The 24,682-nt window shown below is 36.4% G+C and overlaps 1 protein-coding gene across 1 annotated transcript; it reads right to left on the reverse strand.

The window, feature by feature from the left end:
- Positions 1–4,391: 4,391 nt before the first annotated feature.
- Positions 4,392–24,028, reverse strand: DAZL (deleted in azoospermia like). The gene is made up of 11 exons (XM_015068464.3): positions 23,534–24,028; positions 16,717–16,863; positions 16,351–16,442; positions 15,727–15,778; positions 15,259–15,322; positions 15,029–15,168; positions 13,575–13,646; positions 12,797–12,847; positions 11,625–11,738; positions 10,374–10,472; positions 4,392–6,388 (listed from the first exon to the last, which is right to left on the reverse strand). The coding sequence occupies exons 1-11, from the start codon at positions 23,534–23,536 to the stop codon at positions 6,335–6,337; spliced, it is 888 nt and encodes a 295-aa protein (XP_014923950.1). The 5' UTR covers positions 23,537–24,028; the 3' UTR covers positions 4,392–6,334.
- Positions 24,029–24,682: the final 654 nt, after the last annotated feature.

The raw sequence follows: 24,682 nt of genomic DNA on the forward strand, positions 1-24,682 counted from the left end.
AACTTGGAAGCAACCAAACATCCTTCAGTAGGTGAGTGGATGAACTGTGGCACATTCAGACAATGGAATACCATTCACCACAAAAAAGAAATGAGCTATCCAGGCACAAAAGACACAGAAGAAACTTAAATGTGTATTACTGGTGCAAGAAGTCAATATGAAAAGGCTACATACTGATTATTCCAACCATATGACATTCTGGAAAAGGTATAACTATGGAGACACCCAGATCAGTGGTTGCCAGGGGTTGAAGGTGAGGGTGGGATTCGAGACACAAATAGGTAGAACACAGAGGATTTATACAGCATTGAAAATACTCTGCATATTATAATGATGGATTCATGTCATTATACATTCATCCAAACCCATTGAATGTACACCAAAAGTGAATCCTAAAGAAAACTATGGATCTTAGGTAATTATGCAACGTAGGTGCATCTATTTTAACTGCTCTGCTCTGTTGGGGGATATCAATAATGGCAGAGGCTATGTGTAGATGGGGGCAGAGGGTATATGGGAAACCTCTGCATCTTTCTCTCAGTTTTGCTGTGAACCTAAAACTGTTCTTAAAAAAATAATAAATCTTTAAGTTTTTTTTTTAAGTAAAACCATACACACATACAAAAAGAAAAGAAACAACAAATTATTTAGTGGTTTAAACTAAAATTCAATTTAGTGGTTACCTCTTGTTGAGGAGGAGGAGGGTGTGGTCAGAGAAGACCTGGTCTAAATTAATGCCATGTTCTCTTTCTTAAGCTAATTTGGGTATTTATTATCATTCTCTAAAGGTATACTTACTTAAAATTAAAAAAAAATAAAGGTATACTTATTTTTATACTTATATGAGTTATATGTAAAAATTTTAAATACATGCACAATATGAATCTCAATATGCCCAAGATTGTCTCTGGAACTTGAGTTTTTAAAACGTATCAGTAATAGTATTCATATGCCATTAACATTCTTGTTAAGGAGGAGACATATTAATTCCAAGGTGGGAAAAGAAGCAATGACAGGCCATACTTCTCTGAAGTCCATGAGTAGTATACTAAAATTTTCCAAGAGGGCTAAAGGTAGAGTTCCTCCCTCCAAGAGGCAAGTATGGTATCTCTGCCTCCATAATGTCCACTCAGCACCTTCCCCGCTGAGCCTAGTTCATTATTACCCTTGGCTTGCCTGCACTTGGCCTCAGAATCCACCTTTTCTTCTGCAGTCACTCCCTCTTCCTTCTTCCCATTCATTTTTGGCCACATCTTGGCTTTCAGATCTTGTTCAATCCACTTTTCAGCCTGTTCATGAGTCTCCCTTGCCTTCGACAACTAACATTCCTGAGTACAAGCTTGGCAGGAAAAGATGAATCATGCCAACAAAATCCTTTATTAAGTATAAATGGACCACAGAATTGTTCTCCAAATCCAACTATCCCCAAACTAGGGGTAGCCAGAGATGATATACTGAGAGATCTTCCTCTGGGGTAGCATTCCTCAAAGTGAGTACTGCAGAGATTGGAATCCCATAAGGAACATGTTAAAAATACAGATTACGGAGTCCACCAGCCAGGCCTTCAGAATAAGAGCATCTGAGATTAAGGTCCAGGTGTCACAATCTCTGAAAAGCACCCCAGATGATGACTCTGATGTTCTTTTGACTTTCCTGATTGATACTGAGGAAACTTGCCCCATCATATATAGGGCTGATCTAATCATGGATATAACCTTGTTAGATGAATGTACGTGTTTTCATTTTGTCAAAGACTGACATACAACCAACCAGAACCAAGCTACGTTCAGGAAAAAAAGTGCAGTTAAACTTTTCTCATTTAGCAGATTTAAACACCATTCAGATTTTACCTACAATGTAAGGAACTCAAAACACTAGGTAGGCGATCAGCTTAGACAAAAACTAAGAGAAAATGGTCTCAGCATTTTAAATTCTCTCTATTCTCATTAGTCCAGCCATTTATTCTGGGGAGGTGGTGGTGGGTTGGTAATACTAGGCTTTTAACAAGTATGCGAGGGCAGAGGTACCAGCCCACTGTAAGCAGGTGATCTGGCTATACCAGTGCACATCAGTTGACTTCTCAACCCTACCTTTCTTCTACAGTAAATAGTTTTGCCCAAGATTGAACCAGAACAGAGTATGTTTCTATTCATTCTATTTTGGGGAAAAGACAATAGATGCGATTAGAACCTTAACGTACTTTTTTTTGCTAGACTTGTTTTCTGTAAAAAAGAACTGATAAAGGATTATAAAACCTCCAACTTTCTGAACTGCCTGAAATGTTACTATTGCTTCAAATTTATAAAGAGCTTTCATGACCTCAATATCCCAGTTATGCAAGCATTTGTTCTATTGTTAAAGACCTACTGAACTGGTATCTGGGAATTTTTTATGTGGGAAAAGGCATATTCCTGGCACACAGCCTTAATGGAGGTGCACATAAGATACAAAGCCTCCATATGCCTTGGGAAAATGAACTAGAGACTCAACTGGAAAACTTTGTTTCAGACCAGTTAAAAACATAAAATATAGCTACCATAGAGCTTAATTGTACAGTGCTAGTTTCAATTTCTGTATCAAGAGACAATTTTTTGCATTTTCGTGGGATTGGCCCACAGCTACAGCCATATTGGACAGATGTTTTTAACTCTAAATGCAAGGCAGAATTACCTCTCATTTCGTTACGCAGATTGAATATTTTGCATGAGCATTCAAAAACGCATGTTTATAGTTTGAACTTCTTATGTTTATTGTTTTCTACTACCAAATGTACTTTCTACAGATGGAAAACTCAGAGTCTTTGATGATGGGTGGTGAGGAATTGCTCAAAAAGATTCAGTTACACACCGAGAGACGTATTACACGTAATGTTGGGAAGAGCTAGATTATACAATTATCAAAATATGTACAAGAGCAATCCTCATCTAGAAGAAGTGTTTCAGGGATTCCAAATGATCATACTCAACAGCTGGGCCTATTTGCAAGACTTGGTCAATGGAAAACACTGCCACTTTTCTCCCCCTTATGGTCCCCACACTCTCTATTGCCATCTTTGCGAAAGCAGAGTGGCACACCGCCTTATCGCGGCTGCTCCTTATTACTCTCAAAGCACAGCAATGAAAGCAGGCAAGACGATTAAGCAATGTGGCAGCTCATTTTTATGAGTTTACCTTTAAAGACAACCAGAGAATTTTAGAGAAGTGGATAGAAGGTTTACAGCTACAGGGAACTGCTGTGGAATATGTATTTTTGGAAGTCAACAACTTCCTTGAAGTCTAAGTGTGCTAATTGATATTACTTATTTTCAACAATACAAAGGTTACATGTTCTTAAGGGGAAAAAAGCACACAGAATACCCTTCTTACAAGGGTGTCCAATGCTTTTGGCATCACCTGATTTTGTCATAACTTGCAACATGTTACAAAAAAAAAGTGTATGAAATTTCTTCTTTAAACTCAAAGACTTGGTTTTGTGTTGAGAATTTTGTAGTAACCCTCAACTTGCAAATATGCCTAAAACATCATGCAGGTTTAAAACAATTGTTTAAGATATATGTAATCTAGTTTTAGGATCTCAAAAATGTTACAAACTGTTATTTAGTTTAGTCAAGGCTAATGAAATATTCTGGAAAATGGCCAATATATATTTAAGTGTCCATACACACACACACATGTACATTTAAGGATTACTAATCTTTAGCAAATGATTACTTTAAACATCAAAACTTCATCTCTAGTGATTCAGAAGGCACTGTTTTATCTTACACAACCTTGATAATACCCAGTTTTCTGGTAATGAGTCCATTAAGAAATACAACATAGGAACCTCCAAAGGGAGAATTTCCTCTCCTCTGGCCTCAGCTGATAGAACTAGGAGTACCGGAGTTTGAGCTGGAAGAGGTGGTGAGTAATGACCTTTTGGACACATCCTCATGCAATAAATACAGTATGAAAATTTAAGCTCTATCATTGACAACTGTGATATCCCCAAATAAAAGGATCACTGAGGGTAAGTGCAAAGTACGTAGTAAAATATTTACAGAGTCCAAAATGATAGGGACCTTGGCTCTGAAACTATAATCACATAGGACTTACCAAGCATTCTCACTAGGCACTGTTCTGTTGATGCATGGCATTGGAACTAACTGTTAACCATTTCCCATTCAATCTAAGAGGGATTATTTTCTCATGAAAACCTATCTCTTAATTTCATTGAGAACGCAGTACAATACAATGTACCAAAATTTGTTTGTATAAACTAACTCTACCAGATTAATAAACTAAACAGTATTTATGCTTCTGAATTTCAAGGATCTACACCTTGTCACATACTACCCACCCAACTCTCCAGCATTTCTTTGGATGATATGACATGAATAAGTAGGTCAAAAATGCACTTGGGAAAAAAAAGTTTCTTTATTTCTATTTATTCATTTACACAAAGACAGTATCAACAATAAGTAATAGGAACATACTTTTAAGTTTTAAAATTAATTTTCTATTTTGAAAGGTTCAGGACTTTGTCTCTTTTTTCTATCTTACTCCTTTAAATACTTCAGTCCAACAAAAAAGCAGAAAAATAAAAAGTTTATTCTCTTACTTTTCTTAAGGTCAGATTGGGATAATTAGAATCGGCTCTTTTGAATTTAGCTATCATTTAGAGTAACCTGGAAATTTATTCACAGAATGATACATGTAAGAATGTTAAAGCACAACCAAAAAAACAAAACAAAACAAAACAATGTTTTAAAGGACAAATTTCAGGGCACTTTCAAATTCTGAGGCATAAGAAAGCCCTCTTTGGGATCCTTAAGTTAAAAGATTCTTCCCTTTGATACAGAGTGAAAATTATTAGGAATTATAAAGCACCCATGGGGACTGATAATAGGGCCCATGGCAGCTGCCTTAAGTTAGGGATAAATGGAATCTCCATGTTTCAGTGAAGGGACCAACAAAAGAAAGTCCAGGAAGCCACCTTAAACTCATTTCCATGGCAGGTCAAATGATGCGGATACATGTTTCCTTTAGAAAGATTTTATCCCACTGACACCTTTCTAAGGCTTAGCCCTCAAACTGTTCTTGTTGCTACTTCTCTTCTTTATACCACCTGTTCTAGGAGCAAAACTCCTGGAAGAATGGTGCTACAGACTGGAAAATCAAGACTGTGGGGACACGAAAGGGGCTCTAGGGGCCAAAATACACAGCATCTAACAAGGAGACTAGCTAATCTAGAAATGGACTCTTAACTCTGACTCTAGTATATTCTCGAGATATGCTTACAACTTTAGTGGTACTTAAACATCAGAATTACTTGGACTCTTCTAAGCATATTTTACTTTTAAAAAAGGAAATACACTAGGCTAACAAGCAAAAATAAAAATGTATTTGCTCTTCAACAAATAATATTTTAATGTTTTTATAAAAACAATTCCTTTCAGATACTCTGATTAACCTTTAAGTGACATAAAAAAAAGTTTCAGCATTCTTTAACATCAGTATTTTGCACAATTTAAAATACAGCTATTGAGTGTAGCATTTCAATGGGAAAAAAAAGAAAAGAAAAAAGGAGAATGGTAACTCACTGAGAAGTTTATATACCTAGTAAAGTTTAGTTTGTCTTGGATTCTTTAAAAAAATCTGGCCCAGAATTTTAGTTATCCTAATTACCATCCCAATCAAATAGGGTATCTATGTGTGGATTCTAGATACAGGTAAAATATTTTGAACTAATAAACACAAGACCCACTGATTGGACTGTTTGTTTAGAATCTTTTTTACTGGGTTTGGACAAAGAAGACTTCAATAAAGCTAACTATATACTGAGTTCCACTGATTAAAAATGCAGTCTTAAACACTCTGCTTTTGTGGTAAATTTTGAGAGAAATCATAAGCGTAAAGAACGATATTGTAAATGTACTGTTTGCAGGTAGTTGTTGGAGAAGTGAAATGCTTGTATTCAAACTATCAAAATTCTGACCTTTCAGAATAGGTTTTATAAAACAATTTCCTGAAAATCAGCAACTGCTTTAAACTCTTAAAATATCAATTTCAATAAAAAATATCCTTACAGATAAATCTTAAAGTTATTCCTTTCAGTCTCAATTATTTTTTACTTCAACTATATATTGAACACAGAACCAGTTCCTAAACATCTAATGAAGAACAATCTGAATGTCAAATAAAGCTAGGCAATCTAACACAACTTGTATAAGAAAGTCTCAGTGTGATTTATCAAAATTCAGAATTAAATTTCTAGAATAGTGAAAAACTTTCAGTCTCTTCTTAATATTCAAAATCAGCAACTTCCCATGAGACTAGAAAGTTAGCAGAAGGGATCAAACAGATTTAAGCACTGCCCGACTTCTTCTAAAGTGATGTACTCTTTTATCCTAGAAAAGACAGAAGTAAGTCCTTTTTATTACTTCACTTTTGTATTATCGCTATGACCTAAGATAGTTGCAAAATAGTTAAGCATTCATTTTGGGTTTAAAAACTGTTAAGAGAAAAGTAGTCCTTTTGGGGAAGCATTCCTGAACAAATGTAACAAGTGTAACAAATGTACCAGTGAGTAGTTTTATTCACTAATTTAAAAAGAAATCTCAGGAAACAGAAACAGAAGACTTGGAGTCAATACCATTTTACAAAGATAAATTAATGATTTGGCAGTGATGCCCCAAAGACAGCTGGCATAAAACATATTTAATTTTTAGAAGTACTGTTTTTACTAAAAGAAGTGCATCTGGTAGAAATCACAGCTTGAGAATACTACAATTCAAACTAAAATTTTATACTTTTAGGTTAAAAGCTAAAAGTTTTGGCATATTTAAAGGTATATCCTTAAACTGTGATGAAGATATATCATTCTTTAGGAAATGAAGAGACAAAGAAAAATACATGCAAAATTTTCCTTTCACTTTATGTTGCCTGCAGATGTGCAGACAGAAGGAAGTGAGGCTGGGGTGCTTGGTTGGCTTAGTCAGTTAAGCATTGGACTTCGGCTCAGGTCATGATCTCACAGTTTGTGAATTCAAGCCCCACTTCAGGTGAGACCCATTTCTCTCTCTGCCTCTCACTCACTTGGTGCCCTCTCTTGGCAGGGGGGTGGGGGGGTGGGGGTGAGGGTGGAGTAAAGCCTTACAAAAAGGAATGGAGCTATTTTCTTTTCTGTAAGAGCTTAACTGTGTGCCCTTTTCCTAGAGATTAAAAATCAGTTGGCATATAAAGAAGAGTAACTTCTGGAAATTATATAACCTTTAATATACTCTTTTATATAACAGGCTAATATCCTGTTTAGTTTTAAGCCCAGAAAAGTGGTCATAAATTCAAGTAACTTCAGAGGTCAGGTAGGACATGAAAGATTATAAAGACAAGATAGAAACGGTATATACCCTGCCTCAATGCATTCAAATTCAACTAAAACAACAATATTTAGCTAATCAAAATAGGTCTAGATACCAGACTTCAGACTACGAACTTCTGACTCCTAGCCCAGAGGAACAGAAAACCGGAAAGTTCAAAGTAGGGTTTTTGGTTAACGCCAAGTTTAAAGACTACTTTCTGCCTTGTAAACAAATCATTTATAAGTACTACCTATTTAACTTTCAGAACTTTGGGCAAGGTAGGCTGTTAAACAATCCTAGTTCTTTCCTTTTAAATTATACTATGTAGAATGAAATAATAAGAAAACGAATGTCAACTTTAAATGAACATGTTTACTTCCTGTTGAGAAGATATGTTAAGAACTTAATCCTACTATGGCTCTACTCTTGTGCATTATACAAAGTCCTTAGTATATCCCCATTAAAAAGGTTGGAAGCTTCGGGGCACCTGGGTGGCGCAGTCGGTTAAGCGTCCGACTTCAGCCAGGTCACGATCTCACGGTCCATGAGTTCAAGCCCCGCGTCAGGCTCTGGGCTGATGGCTCAGAGCCTGGAGCCTGTTTCTGATTCTGTGTCTCCCTTTCTCTCTGCCCCTCCCCCGTTCATGCTCTGTCTCTCTCTGTCCCAAAAATAAATAAACGTTGGAAAAAAAAAAAAGGTTGGAAGCTTCATCCTACATCCATTCATAGATTAAAAAAAAAAAAAAAAAAAAAAAAAGCTTTTCTCCTTTCCCTGTTTTAAGACACAAAGCAATGGTTAAAATTTTCCCTTTGAATGTAAAATGGTGTAGTCGTTTTGGAAAAATTCTCACAATTGCTTGAAAGGTTAAACATAGTTACACAACGCAGCAATTACATTCCCAGGTATATACCCAAGAAAGATAAAAGTCTATGTCCACACAGTAACTTGTCCATGAATGTTCATAGCATTACTCATCACAGCCAGAAAGTGGAAACAACCCAAATGTCTATCAAGTGATGAATAAACAGAGTGGTATATCCATAAATAAAAAGAAATGAACCACTCATACACACTGTAACATTGATGAACCTTAAAACCATTATGCTACGTGAAAAAAGTCAGTCATAAAAGGCCACATATTGTACTATTCTATTTATATGAAATGTCCAGAACAGGAAAATACTTAAAAAAAAAAAAAAGTAGGCTAGTGGTTCCCTAGGGATAGAGGAGTTGGGGGGGGGGGGGCGGATAAAGAGTAACTGCAAATGGTGAAAGGGTTTATTTTTGGGCTGGTTAAAATACCCTAAAAATGATTGTGGTCATGATGGCACAACTCTGCAAATACACTAAAAAATGGTATTGTGTGTTTTATAAGGGTTTACTGTATAGTATGTGGATTATATCTCAATAAATCTGTTGTTAAAAAAAAACACAAAAAACCTTCCCTTTTAATAAGCACAATATTCCTCCCTCATTAGAGTGAGTACTTGGTTCCTTTCCATATTCACAGACTCAGACCTAAGGGATCTTAAAAGAACTTTAGTCCTGTGTCTTCTCATTTTAAACTTGTAAAATCTGGAACCTTAGTTAAGATTATCAAGTAATCTATCTAATGTAACATAACCAGGATTAGAAACCAGAACTTTCTTAAATTCAAACACTCACATTCTCTTCCATGTCTTCAACTCTTAATCAACTTCCATTTCTTTCTACTCAGCTCTTTTCACTGCTTCACTTTATCTCTTCTCCCCCCACATTGTTCAGGTATGTAATTTGAACGATCAATTTCTTCTCTTTCAAAAAATATTTTTTAAAGTTTATTTATTTTGAGAGAGAGAGAGAGAGAGAGAGAGAGAGAGAGAGAGAGAACACACACATGCGTGCTCATACAACATACAAGCTGGAGATGGACAGAGAGAGGGAGACAGAATCCTAAGCAAGCCTCACACCACCTGATGTGGGGCTTGAACTCAGGAAATGTGAGATCATGACCTGAGCCAAAATCAAGAGTTGGATGCTCAGCTAAGCCACCCAGATGCCCCACTTTTCTTCTCTTTCGTCTAATATCCACACACAGCCATACCTCATTTTACTCCAATCTCATGTGTCATTTTTTGCAAATTAAAGGTTTGTGGCAACCCTGCATTGAAAGAGTCTATTGGCACCATTTTTCCCACAGCAATTTGCTTGCTTTGTGTCCCTGTGTTACATTTTGATAATTCTAATACTGCACAATTATTACTATTATATTTGTTATGGTAATCTGTGATCAGTGATTCTGAGCTGCTGAAAGCTTAGATGATAATGAACATTTTTTAGCAATAGAGTATAGATGTATTTTTAAAATGTTTATTTTGAGAGACAGTGTGAGCAGGGGAAGGGCAGAGGGAGAGATGAGAGAGAATCTCAAGCAGGGTCCACTGAGCCCAGAACCCAATGTGGGGCTTGATCTCATGTATTGTGAGGAGGCAGACACTTAACGGACTGAGCACCCAGGCGCCCCAGCAATAAAGCATGTTTTAATTTAGATACATATACCATTTTTTTAGATATAATACTATTGGACACTTAATAGACTACAGTATAGTGTAAAGAAAACTTTTATATGTACTAGAAAACAAAAAACATTAACTTGACTCACTTTATTGCATATTCGCCCTATTGCAGCAGTATGAAACTGAACCCGCATGATATCTGAGTTATATTCTGCTTTGTGTACCTAACATTTCCTCTTTTTCCATTTGGTCAAGCCAATATTCTCTTTCAACTCCCTTCTTTCACAAACCTTTTCAATTACAAGCTTCTGCTAAAGATTTCTTCTGTAAGGACAAACTACACTATATCAAGGTTTGAGCAGTGTAATGGCCAGGTAAAATTCACTCAGAGAGGTTTTCTGAATTACTAACATCAAATGCCAAGAGTTCAATTAAATAAATGCTCTATGCAATCTCAAAATATATATTCTACAGAAACAAAGATACTTCATATCTGACAAATATGCTTTTTATCCTGTATAATACTATTCCTTTTATACCTTGAAGTAGTCATCTTGAGTAACAAGAGAGTTTCTCAGTCTGTTCTCTGGATTAAACAGACAAGATACCACAGTCTGTATGCTTCTGTCCACAGATTTCTGAAAAAAAGAAGTTTTTCCAACAATCTAAGGACTATTCCTTTTACTTACTTTAACAGGTTTTTCAAAGAAAGTTAAATACATGTACTTCTAAAGAATTCTTATGTAATCCATACTACATATTAAATGTGTTACACATTACATTTTCATGTAATTCATTACATATCACTTAATATGTAACTTTTCTATCAAACTTTAAAAATATTTTAGAATCTTAGTGATAACAGTACTGGTTATAAAGCTCAATTTAGTAAAACCCTCAAATATTTCCTTAAGGTTCTTTAATTTTCCCTGTTAAGATAAGAAACAGTAAACTTCAGCATTTGAAGAAAATATATCTAGGATAAAACCTGATAATTATAACTATTTTAATATTTTTTCAAATTCTAATCATGAATCAAATCAAGGAATTTTTTTACTCTGCAGTTCAGTAGTTCTCAATTATTTTTAATTTCCACTAAGAAACACATGGACAAAGTAGCTGATGTGATGGGAATGTGCACACAAACTCCAATGGGAATCCTTCAATGTTATTATGCACATTCCCATCACATCAACTACTTCCACATTCCCACCCATTCAACAAAAACAGGATAATTCAAGAGTGAGAGCACTGTTATATGAATTTGTTCCAATGATAAAAAAAGAAGAAACTGTACCTATTTCGGTATTTCGATTATTACTAGTGACTCTACCACTCTTGAGAGCTGCTGCCATATATAATGTTATGAAGAGAATGCCATAAATATTTGCATATTACTATTCAGCTAAGTAAATGTTTAAACTGGTTAAAAAAAAGAGGTAAAATTCATATTAATCTCTTTTGAAGACAGGATTCTTGAGGAAGCTATCTACTACATTCCACCAAAGTATGTTTGTACGCATTAAAGTATGTTTTAAAAAACAATGAAAATACAAGAGAGAAAAGGACTACTGAATCAGAAACTATATGTAAACACTGAAAGTTTGGGGGTGCCTCAAGTTTCATGAACTTTCACATAAAATGCCAAATTATTAGTCAATTACTTAAGCTGTTATTTTTGGCTTCCATATTTAAATTTGAAAAAAGATACTTGCATCTCTAAGGGCCATTATAAAAACTTCAAAAAACAATTATGAAAATATAAACAAAATATAAAATTAGATGTTTGCCTTTTGTGGGCCATTTCCAGAGGATGGAGTAGCTTCATGAACTGAACATTCACTTTGCAAAACTTCAGCTCCTGGATCAACTTCATTACAGTGGTAGTTAACAGCGGTATAAGTCTACATTATAAAAGTATAATTAAAAAGATGTACATTAGATACATTTCTGAACAATCTATTCTTCAAAATTAGCGGATATTGAGCATTTAAATGTGGGTTGTGTTAAAGCTGAATTATTATGTTATTTCAGAAACTTTATTTTGAACTGAATAACTGAATTGCAATAAGGCAGTATTTTATTTTGAAAAGTCTTCTAAACTTCAACATAATCAGATTAGAAGAGGTCTAAGAAAAAGAAGCTCCAAGGATGCCTGAGTGGCTCAGCTGGTAAAGTGTCGACTTTGGCTCAGGTCATGATCTCGTGGTCTGTGGGTTCAAGCCCCACGACAGGCTCTGTGCTAACAGCTCAGAGCCTAGAGTCTGCTTTGGATTCTGTGTCTCCCTCTCTCTACCCCTCCCCTTCTCATGCTCTTTCAAAAATAAACAAACATGTTAAAAAATTAAAAAAAAAAAAAACAACAAAACAAAAACAAAAACCTTCAACATCTAGTTACAGAATGAGAATTTCCCAGTGCCTGAGAATTTGAATTAATGTCATATCATTCAAAGGTCCAATCTTGATGAAGGATACAAAGTAACAAATACTAAAGTGTTTTAAAGCTAACACCCTCTTTTGTGTTCTTATATATAACATCTAACAGTATTAACAGCAAAACATTTGCTTCTCTTCAGCAGATTTTTTTTATGGAGAGAAAACTAGATAGATTCAATACAAATTCTAAATTCACTGAATTAGAATTAACACAGGTATTAATACTACCTTCCTTAGATTATATATAATTTAGCACCTATTGTATGCAGAGCAGCCATTGCCTGAAAGCACACAAAAACCACATGAGAAATGAAAAGCGGTTTCTCCCATGGAAGAATATACTTGGGCTGACATTAATAAAACATAGCACATAATGTGAAAGGGAATTTAAAAATATTTTTAGGCATATATGAAATGACAGAAGTCAAGAAAAATATGATAGTTAAAAGTTAAAACAAGAAAATATTTTAAATAAAGAAAAGGGAGTATACGTTTTAAATAAAGAAAAGAGAGTAATTCTCCTTACCGGGGGTATAACATAACTCCTTTGTTCCCCAGCAGGCCACTGTGGTGGCATCTTAAAAAAACAAACAAAACAAAAGGAAGTAACAATTAGTTAACCATTCTTACACATTTTCACAAAGATAGACAATGTTGAGGTATTTGTCATGCTGGTTCCTTGAACTTGCAGTAAAAGAAACAGAATGGAAGAATGAAATACTTTAGGTTTCTAATACCTGAGGGAATTACTGTTACTTTATACATAAACCCTAATTTTTCTCAATTTTCTGGTGTTAGCTTTCAGAAAAACTCAAAGATAGTAGTTCTCTGGATTTATTCCCATAGCTAATGGTCATGGGCCATAGATATGGTCATATCTATGGTCAGAAATTCAGAGAACTACTACTTTGTAGTAGTCAGCTAAAATAAACACTACTAAATATAATTGGAATTCAATGCTCTAAAACCTGAGTTATTTTATTTCATCTATCCCCCTAAAAAAGCTTATAAAAGTTAGTTTGGATGGTTCAGCTATTTGCTAGCAAAAATGGAAGAAAACATGCTGAAATACAGAAGAGGACACAAAATCTTATAAAACAGTGTAAGAAATCTTTATGCTAAGTATATTCCTGTCAAATCTTTTTCCCTTATTTTTAAATAATTAAAGGTCCTAATTCTAGACAAATTCTAACTTTCTTATCTTAAGCATGTTCTACTAGTTTAAATGACAAACTATTGGAGAAATTCATATAAATGCCTGAATAATATTCCAAAGTAAATCATTTTGTTCCCTTTTAAATTACCTGATAATTATATACAGGCAGCTGATATCCAGTGATAACCTGAACTGGTGAACTAGGATAAGGAGGATATGCCTGCAAATAAAGTTTATAGAAAGAATGGATTAACATGGAAAATTCTTGAAAATAATAAAGTAAAACTTCCAATACAACAAAAATATGAATATAAATCATATTTTTCTATATACGAATGCAGAATTCTATTGGAGTGATTGGCTACATTAAGAAAAATTCTCTGTCAAATGTTAGTCTTTTGGGAGAGGAGAAGGGATGAATGAGGGAAGAGACTGATTTTGCCCATTTACGTTTATCTTATTTGTGTATTTATCCCCACTGAGAAGTTCTTCCTTATACTGGTGATAAGGCTCTAATTAAGATAGATTTCCATATTAAAGTTATATTAATACATCTGTTATTTCTTTGTAAAAATATTTTTAAGCAGTTTTGTATTCCTTGACAATATCATGGAGTAATGTGTAGTCCTCCTACACACTTTATGGCTCTTTCTGTATTTCATTTCTACAAGTTAAGGGCAGTATATAACCCCAAAACTGAAATGAACAGTAGAATGCCTTTCATCTTTCAATAAATATTTATTAAAAGCATCTATGTAATATCATACATGAATACACCCAAGTTAAGTAATAGCTCACAGCAAACGTTAGGAATGTGTAGTGCTTTTCTTCTAACCATGTTTAGAGCAAGAAAAATAACAAAAGGTATACCCTGTGTTTAGGGTAGATGGAAAATGTAAACAAATGAAAGACACTACAGAAACACTTCTCTACAATTTTTCTTTTCTTGAAAATAAAATGTCTTTTAAACTGAAGAAAATAAAATGAAGAAAATCAATGTTATTCATCATCAATAGGATAGTAAATATTTCAAATCCCATTTCAAATATTCAAGTATCCAAACAAATTATATGCCAGGAAACTCACAGAATTTACAAATACAGTTAACTCATCAGAAACCTATCCATTCTAGAACCAGAATACATCCAGAAGTCAGTAATCTATAGAAGACATCTGAAAATCATTGAAAATAATGAATAAATAGAACTGCCAAACTTAAAGAAGAATAAATCAGGCAAACACATGAGGAAAGCTGCCTTCAAATATTTTAGGAATTATCCTATGGGGGGGAAGGGAAATGAATGAGATATATATATTTTTCATGGCTACAGAGGTCAGTTCTTAAAGATTTACAAACTATATAGAAGCATATTTTAGCTTGGTGTTAGAAACAATACTAAGAACAACAGATTTCTAACAAAAGTAATAGATTTCCTTCTCATCACTCAGAGACAGTATTACCACTTATTATGGAAAATATGCATCTGATTTGAGGGTAAAAAGTGAGACTGCCTTACTTTTAAGGTGCCCCCATCTATAAGATCTGCAATACTATTTAAAAAAAAGAAAAAGGAATGTTAAATAATGTTAAATAATTTTTACCTGAACATACTGAGTTATAGGATTCATCATGGTTGGAGGCTGCATGTAAGTTTCAGTGTTTGGATTACTCCAGACACTCTGAAACTGCGGTGGAGGAGGAGGATTAAAAACCAAAGGACGCGGCTGCACATGATAAGCACCTTTTTAAAGAATAATACGAAAACAAAGACTACTTTTAGTTTCCTGAAAAGCTACATATGTTAATAAGAACAATTCTTCTCCTTACTCACATAAATTTTGTTTCCTGATTGCAGGTCCCAGTTTCAGCTTTTTACCATGGAAATTTATCTGTGACTGAAAATAAAACCATAATAAAGCTAAAATCAATTTCAAAGACTTCTAAGACTTTGGTAAATACCCCAAATCTTCTAAAATTTCTACCATCATCACTGGTAAGAACATACCAAATCAAAATTTATCAGCACGAAGCAACCTTACCCTCACTACCCAACTGTTGAGAGAAGTCTTGGAATTTGATCAAAAACCTTTACACTCTGTCTCTAACCTTTCCTGTATCTAGCTCATGAAGCTAGATGTCCAGTTACAAATAAACAGGTTCTGACTAGTTATGTAAGATTACTCTAGGTTTGGATTTCAAACAGGAAGTTTATTTCTATATTTCATACAAGGCTATATATTCAGGACTCAACACTAAACACTGCATCCATAAACTGAGATTTTTCCATAAGATTACTTACTTCTACTATCTTCTGCACATCCACATCATTATAAAATGAAACAAATCCATAGCTACAAAGAAAGATAAATGAAGTGTAAAAATCACCACCAGAACAGTATATGGTCTAAAACTTCCAGTATTCTATGAAGTAACTGACTGAAATTATACTGATGAAGAATATACTGAAATAAAGTTTTAGATGTACATGATCAGTCATCTATAAATACTACCTTTTGTCTTCTTCCCCTGATCTAGGGGGAAGACATGCGTGAAGGTTAACACAGTGTGGGACATCATTCATTAACAGAAAATTCACATCTATGAACCTGAATTTAACTTACTATCTATTGCAAGATGGTTAAAACTTAAGATACCGTAAGATACATGAAAAAAACAGCTCTGATAGAACTGATTAATCCACTTACGTAAAATAAATGAAGGTAGGAAATATTTACATACAAACGCTATGAAAATGACTACATAGAAGAGTTGGCAGCAAACTTATCTTTTATATGTAAGAAACAAAGCAAAAAATTTATACAAGTGTAAGAACACGCGTTTTGAATTCTTCTATGCTACTCTATATAGAGACTATAGCTCACATATTTTTTATACTTTATACTGAACATTTTGTTTTACTCACCCTTTGGACACACCAGTTCGATCCGTGATTATCTTCACTTCTTTTACTGAACCGTATCTAGCAAAGAAACTTCTAATTTCGGTTTCATCCATCTATGGAGAAGAATTTGACTTCAAGAGTAAAAATTCAGAATTCAAAAATTTCAATTATACTATAAAAAAGATTTGAAAATGTGGAGGTATCTCTCCTAAGGATCCCCAAACCACCTGTAGCTCTTTGTCAAAGATACTTTTAGTCTCTATAGGTTAAACATGAACCCAATTCCAAACCTGCATGAAGTACAAAAAAACCTTATGTTTGCATCAGGACCCAAACCCCAGTGTTCACTAAATATTTTCTTAAATAAATGAAATAGGAATACAATACCCTAACATCAATTCCACCAACAAAAACGGTGTTTGGCATGATTTTGCCTTCTGGTAAAACATAGCCTTGGCTGGTTGTAGCTGATGAGGACTGAGTGCTGGCCTCTCTGGAGATGGTAGAGTTTGGAGTCTCAGGATTTGCAGCAGACTGTAATTTGGAAAGCAGATATCATCACTAAACCATGATGTGAAACACAATCTTTGTATTTAAAATACAGAGTATTTTCATATGAATTACTTTCATAGTAAATTGACCAGTAATACAGCTTAGTTCAGGTTTAGGATTTAAGGTAATCAGAGTAGATCAGTATGAAATTTTAACAAAAGAGTACAGTACATTCTTAAACCCAGTGTTGCTTATCATCATCTCTTACACTAAAGTAGAATACTGACTTTATACTGACTTCGTGAACTGGAAAGTTGAGATTTGTAAAAACAGTTATTAAACTCATTCTATTGTATGCCAGGTAAGCAAATTTTCACTTTACTGAGTACCTTATTAAAAAGCATGGTAAATCTTTAAAAAAAGATAATTTTTAAAAATCTGCATCAAAAACATACATCAAAGCTTTGTTTTCACTTATTTTTTATTTTAAAGAGAGTGCAAGAGACAATGAGCACATACCCATGGCACAAGCAGAGGACGGGGTAGAGAGAGGGAGAGAGAACCTTAAGTTGATTCCATGCTCAGCACAGAACCTGACAAGGGGCTTGATCCCACAACCCTGAGATCATGACCTGAGCCAAGATCAAGAGCCAGACACTCAACTCACTGAGCCACCCAGACACCCCTACCACAAAGCTGTAAACAAATTTCTTTTGCCTCCTCTTTCTAGTCACCAAAATTAACATGCATTTTGTAATTAAATACTCTTTGTGTTAGTATGCATTTACTTTGGAAATGGATCATGAAAAGATTATTTGCTCACATATTGTAATACCTCCTGCTAAAAAAACGGCTTACAATCCTTTCCCTTAGTGCTAGGGTGTTCAAAGCATCTTTTGAAATAACATTTTTCCTCTTCACTAACACCAAATCAGTCCCCACTGATAATTCTAATTTTCACAGTGGGCTGATAGATATAAATGATACTATCTTTATTTTCAAATTAAGAGACCCACACATGAAACTCATTTTTCTGGATTCTGGTCAGAACTCTATCTTTAGTTTTTCCACATAAGATTAATGTAAATTTTTCTGAAGCAAAATTTACTGGTAATATATACGTCGGAAAAGCAGTCTAACATAGTGAAACAAAATTGATTTAGTCAGGAGATCTGGGGTTCATGTCCTTTACTAGGTTATAACCCCTTATTTGGTAGCTATTTATATCTGGAAAATTGCTTTGAGAATAAAGTGAGATAACATCTGCAAATTCATTTTGTAAAGTATAATGTGGTACACCAATAATAAGTTAGCGTTCTATTATCTGCATTTATTTTCTATAGTTTAAAAAGCTTCTTTCTTGGTTTTACCATTTACTTATTTATTTTGTACATACTTTATTAATTAATTTCAATTGGAACTTCAAAGAACCAATTATTGGCACATCCATATATTTGAAATTCATTTATGAAGTACCTATTGAGGGGTGTCTGGGTGGCTCTGTTGGTTAAGTGTCTGACTTTGGCTCAGGTCATGATCTCAAAGTTCATGAGCCTGAGCCCCATTTCAGGCTCTGTGCTGACAGCGTGGAGCCTGGAGCCTGCTTGAATTCTATGTCTCCCTCTCTCTCTGCCCTTCCCCCTCCCCAGAATGAATAAACATTAAAAAATTAAAAAAAAAAAAAGAAGTAGCTATTGATTAAGAGGGAAGTACAAAAGGCTGCAAGAGAAATAAACCCATTACATCTCTGCTTATGGAGAAAAACAGGGACAAAATAAACCAACTGATACATATATTTTTAAAAAGCAAGCACAGTAATTTCTATAGAAATCAGTGACAATAATAAAGTAGGCATAATTCCTATTTTTTTAGATGCTAGAAGTTACTAGTAAATTTAAGATTCTATAAACTTCTATACTGATTAGAGATGAAATCAAAACTCAAATCACCAAACGTGTTTTAGTTTCTATTAATTTGTACACATACAACTGATTCTTGAACAGGGATTTGAACTGTCCAGGTCCACTCATTCACAAATATTTTTCAAAGAAATACAGTACAGTACTGTAAATACGTGGAGGAACGGTGGGTTGGTGTCCCTAACTCCTGCATTGTTCAAGAATCAACTGTACTTGCTATTTCGTGTTTCTATTTGGGTGCTTCCTAATTCTTTCCTCCTAACTGTAGTATACTAATATTTCATAATAATGAAATAGAGTAAAAACCTTCTGAAGTTTTCCCATTTTTTTTTCTAATTTTAGTTTTTTTCCTACATGGGACTGACTATACTACATACTCCACGTATCTTTAACTATTAAAACTTGACTAGATTTCTCTTCACTATAAACAACTTACCAATCTCTTTCAGTTAGTTATTTCATAAGTTCAAAACAAATCCAAAAGTGGCTCTGAAATTCTAACAGACTTTCTTTTCTCCTTCTCAATTTCCCCTTCATTTGTGGATGAACTCTGGATACCTTTCTATTTGACAAGCTAGTATTATCTGCTGTGAATGACCACGGATGAATGTTTTAATTTGAAGGTGTAAGGTCAGGCCAGAAAACTGTACCACATTATAAGGGGTTATGAGAATGTACTGATTCTCAACCAGGAGAGATTTTGTGATGCAGGGGCATTTTTGGTTGTCACAACTGAGGGGTACTCCTTGTGTGTGGTAGCAGAGGCCAAGGATACAGTACATATCCTATAATGCAAAAAACAGCTTCCTACAACAAAAACCTATCTGTTCTAAAATGTGAACAGGGTCGCAGTTGAGAAACCCATGATAGCATCCCCAGAACTGAAGATGAAATTTCTAATTCTCATATTCTATTTAACAAAAGTAAAATGGATACTTGAGACATTAGGCAACAATTTGGGGAAAAAGGCCATTGTATATTATAGGAAATTTGGTTTGGGATTGAGTTATTCAAATTCACAGTCTCGTTAATTGAGATATTAAACATTATATTCAGCACATCATTTTCTTTACATCTTAAATTAAGACACTACCATGTCTTAATCTTTAACCAGCAGGTGGTGCTCAAAGCTAACAAAGTAAGCAAAGTAGTCCATTTTAATAAGACATCAGCAGGGATTTTTTTTAAACTTCTGTGTGTGTACTTGTATACAATTATAATTTATATACACAACATCCAAAACCAATAAACAACCTTTAATACTTTTAAACTACTGCTAAAAATACTCCACAAATAAATGCTTAGGCTAAAGCAAAAAGTTTGGTATTATTAAAGTATTAATATTAACCATCAATAGCATACAGAAATAAATTTCATATAAATTAAATATAGGGAGTAATTATTTTTCTTAATTATATCTTCAGGTGAGTTGGCGGGTTTTGAGAAAAGTAATGCTAGGATATTAAGTAGCAGGAAACTTGGAGGCCTTCATATACAGAATTCTCATCACTGGTATTTACAGTAATACATTCCCTGGTGTACTTGGATAACGAAATGACAAAAATACCTAAAAGCTGAAAAAAAAACCTTATCATTACTAAAGCTCCTGGGATATCAGCTCTTTAACATTATTTCATTCAACTTTTATAGCTACATTTAAGGCAACTGCAATCTGTACTTGACCACAAAAACAATCTATAATTTGTAGTCACTAGAGTTATATCCACAGAAGAAGACACTAATAAAAAAAAAAGCATAATAGGAAATAGGAAATGAAAATCAGAATAAAACCTTGTAAGTAAATCCAAGACTGGACTCTTAGAAACAATCCAAATAATAGACAAACAATCCTGAGAAAACCAAGAGAGAAAAAGGCAAGAAAGCAAAAATATACATTTGTGTTGAAAAAAGGTGGTATGACCACAGATTATAACAGAATCTTGATGAAATGGCCAACTTTCTAGAAAAATGTCAATCTTGAAAACAATCTTAAGAAAAAATACTTGATTCCTAGCTCGGTTTCACTGTGAGTTTTTTTCAAATTGTGAAGAAACAGATAATTGGTGTGTGTGTAGAGGGCACCAAGACAGAAACAATTGTACACAGAAGACAGTATGTATGAGAAAGATTCAGATACTTTAACTGAAAAACATTCCAGAGAAAAGAGAAGAAAAAAGGGTATTTTTCAATTCATTTTACAAAACTAACACCTAAATAACAAAACCTAATCAAAATGGTCCACCTCTGCCCCAACACAAAGATGCAAAATTCCAGCAGTATATAAAAAACATACAATTAAGAACAATTTATATTGAAAACTCCAAGATGGTTCATTCTTAGGAAATCTGTTACTGTCATTCACCAAAGGAAAGCATTTTATAAAATACATCCATCATTGAATTTTTAAAAACCCAAGTAAAACAGAAATCTTACTCTCTGTTGATGTAGCTCTAAGCTAACATCAGGCTTAAAAAGAAACAGCAATTTCCACTGAAATTAGAAAATAAAGGCAACTCCTTACCACTATAAATGACAAAGAATGTTAATGGAGTTCTTATAAATCCTTAAAAAAGATAAACATCCAAATAGGTGGATTAAGAATTTATAAAAAATAAATTTTGAAAGCTAATGACAAACTTCAACTTCATTAATGAGTAAAAAAAAAAGCACATCAGAATGTATTTTCCACCTATTATTGGCAACTTTAAAAAGTGTTAACACCTCTCACTGGAAAGAGTGTGGAGATCATTCTGCACACAGAACACGTACTGGTACATGCTCCATCAAGAATAACTCAGAAAGATGTACTGTAATTTAAAATTGTTATAAAATGGGCATAACCCTTTCACTCAGTTGTTTCCATTCCTGGTAATTAATTTCAAGGAATTAATAAAATAAGTATTCCAAACCATTCACACAAAGATATTTACTATAGTACTGTTTTAATACAGAAAAATTATTCATTATAATTCATTATTCATTATTATTCATTATTTAAATTTGGTAAAACAAGTAATGGTATAATCTTACATCTTAACATTACATACTTGAAATCATTAAAAAAATTTTTTTTACATTTATTTTTGATAGAGAGAGACAGAGCGTGAGCGGGGGAGGGGCAGAGAGAGAGGGAGAGACACAGAATCCGAGGCAGGCTCCAGGCTCTAAGTTTCAGCAGAGAGCCTGAAGCGGGGCTCGAACTCACAAACCAGGAGATCATGACCTGAGCCGAAGTCGGGCGCTTAACCGACAGAGCCACCCAGGCACCCCACTTGAAATCACTTTAAATATATCTTTGAAAAATAATATTCATTATATTAAGTGAAGGATGCAAGATATAAAAAAGTATTATGTAGCATGGTACAACTTTTATAAAATAAAACTTAACCTATCTACGTGCAATACATGCATAAAACAGTCTGGAAGGGCATACATATAGCAAAACTTTGTTAAAGGGTTTGGGACAGACCGGTTTTCTTACACTGATTACTTTCAAATGAGTTAATATGCTACTGTCATAATCGGGGAAAAACGCTATTAGCATTCCCCTTTTTCTCTAAAAATGGAGAGAAAAAAATACTGTACTTTTTTATGAGCAACTCAGTGATTAGATAATGACATAAATAATACGTATAATTGCAGATTTTTATATACAGGATAATACATATAATTGCAAATTTTTATTTTAACCTTTATAGGTAGTAATATAAACTGTCTATAAATGTCCTCCGTTTACTTCTAAAAATGGAGAATACGAAAGATTATACTGCAAATCCACAGAGTCTAGAACACGTCTGTGACTTAAGGGTATGGGTCCAAAGTTTCAGAGTTGCACCTCGTGGTGGGTCACCGCCAAGCATTTACCAAAACTCACCGAAACGTCCCCCGCCAAGAGCAAGGATTACTACCGTGCGGACGTTTGGTTTAAACTCCTGCCGCATCTCGAGAGAGAAAGCGTTTCCCGAGCACAGAACTCGGGCCTCTCGGGTCTGCGGTCCCGCAGGAGCACAGGCAAGCCCGGCCTCGTATGGCAAGGATGGCGTCGGGCGAGTTTTCCGCCTGAGGCCGCCGCACGAGGGAGCCCCGGGCGCCAGGCCAGGCACGAGGTGCCGCCACCGAGGCTCTCGTTTGTCCCCGCCGGCCGCCCGGTTTCCCCCGACGTGAGCACCCCGCGCCCCCCCCCCCAAGAGCCCGCCGCCATCACGTGCGAGGGCGGGAAAGAAACCACTTGCCGAGGAGAACGCCGGCCCTCAAAGTCGACAGCCCAGTTCCCGGAGAGCCGGCGCCAGCTGGCTTCCGGGGGCGGTAGCCCGCCGCCATCTCGCACCAGACGCGCGACCTCCTCTCCTCAGGGTAAGCGCGGGAAGGGAGGCCCGCCGGGCGGGGTGGGGGTGGGGCGGCCGCGCGGTATTCACCTCCCCCCCCCCCCCCAAGTCCCCGCGGTCCACACCGCAGACGGCCCTCACAGCCTAGCGGGCGCCTGCGGGAGGCAGGCGGGGCGGCGTGAAGGTCGTGGCCCTGCACGTGGTCGGCCGGAGGAACAGCGAGCCCCGGGGCCATTCCCCTCAGCGACAGCCACGGGGAATTCCTCCCCTCCCCCACGCCTCTAGGCCGCCTCACCCTCCTCTCTCAGGCCATCTGTGGTGCACCCGGGCCGGCGCCCCAGAACAAGGAAGCGGGGTGGCCCCGATTTCAGCCCCCCTCCTGCGCGGCGCCAGAAAAGCCGAGTTTCCGCCACCTGGGAGATCCCCACCTGGGCGTGCGCCCCTCAGGCCTCCTCCTCCCCAACTCACCATGATGGCGGCAGCTAGCTGTTCCCGCTGAATGGGCTCGAGGAGGAGCGGAGGCTGGGCTTCTGGCACCACTCTTAGGGCTGCCGTTCGCGCTGGTCTTGCCGCTGCCCGGCTTCGACTTGGGCAAAGGGATAAAAGAGGACTAGAGGAAAATCGAAAGCGAGCGGCGAGAGCCAGGAGCCCTAACAACCAAGTGGCGATGCTGAGGGGCGCAGGCGAACTGAGGCGTGGCCTGCGGGGCTCCCAGAGGTGGCTCTTGCGCCGGGTACTGGAGCTCGTGGTAGCCGCCTCAGCCAATGGGTAACAACCCCCCGCCCCCTGCGGGGGGCGCTTGGGGGGGTACCGGCTCCCCCACCGGGGGTATGGAGGGGGTGCGCGTGGGTCGGCACTCCGTAGCCAGGGAGGCGCCGACCTGAGACTTATGGGCTGACAGACCCCCTTTCCCCTGGACCCACACGTCACCCCGAAAATGCCTTTGAAGCACACTTGAAATAAGCGTGCATCCTTAAATGTATATGAAAATTAAAAAAAAAAATTAATGCATCTACGCTCTAGTTTCAAAATGGCGCCCGAACGCCCGGGATTAACCCGTTCCCGGTTATCCCTGTTGTCGCCCCCCCAAATCGATTAAATGACTACAGAAATAGAAAATAGAACCAAGTCTGTAGACTACGGGGAAGGAGACCCCCGAAAGTCCAGAAACATGGGCGCTTTTCTGTCAAGTTTGAGGTAGATGGGGTTGGATTGGACAGATAGGGCAGGCCAGGTTGGTTGGCGTTCAGGGCGTTTATTATTTCAAGAAACGTGTTGATGGTATCGACTGGCGATAGCACGGTACCGCAGATACAGGATAGAAGGAAACGGGCAAACATTTCTTCCTTCAGGGAGTTTAAATTGTAAGGGGGCGGGTGTATTTTGTAGGTCTTACAGGAAGAAACTAGGCCTGCTTAGAGAATTCTAGAACATTCTCAAGGTCTGAGAAACCAGGCCTAGAGCAAAGGTGAGCCGTAGGGCAGTTGGTGGAGCAAATCACACCCCTTTGGAAACTACTCTAGCATTCTCTATGCATAGGGGATAACCGGCTATGACTTTTATCCTCAAACTTCACTCTTGTACTGATGAAAAGCATTAAAATGTTACTTTGTGAGC

Source organism: Acinonyx jubatus, chromosome C2 (assembly GCF_027475565.1).
Source record: "Acinonyx jubatus isolate Ajub_Pintada_27869175 chromosome C2, VMU_Ajub_asm_v1.0, whole genome shotgun sequence".
In the NCBI taxonomy this organism is placed as follows: Eukaryota; Metazoa; Chordata; class Mammalia; order Carnivora; family Felidae; genus Acinonyx; species Acinonyx jubatus.

What these genes read in the sequence shown, in the direction of transcription:
- DAZL (XM_015068464.3), bottom strand. An exon ending in TTGGTGGAATTGATGTTAGG is followed by an intron (nt 16,443 to 16,716) that starts GTATTGTATTCC and finishes TCTTCTCCATAG; the next exon opens with ATGGATGAAACCGAAATTAG. An exon ending in ATGTGCAGAAGATAGTAGAA is followed by an intron (nt 15,323 to 15,726) that starts GTAAGTAATCTT and finishes TTTTATTTTCAG; the next exon opens with TCACAGATAAATTTCCATGG.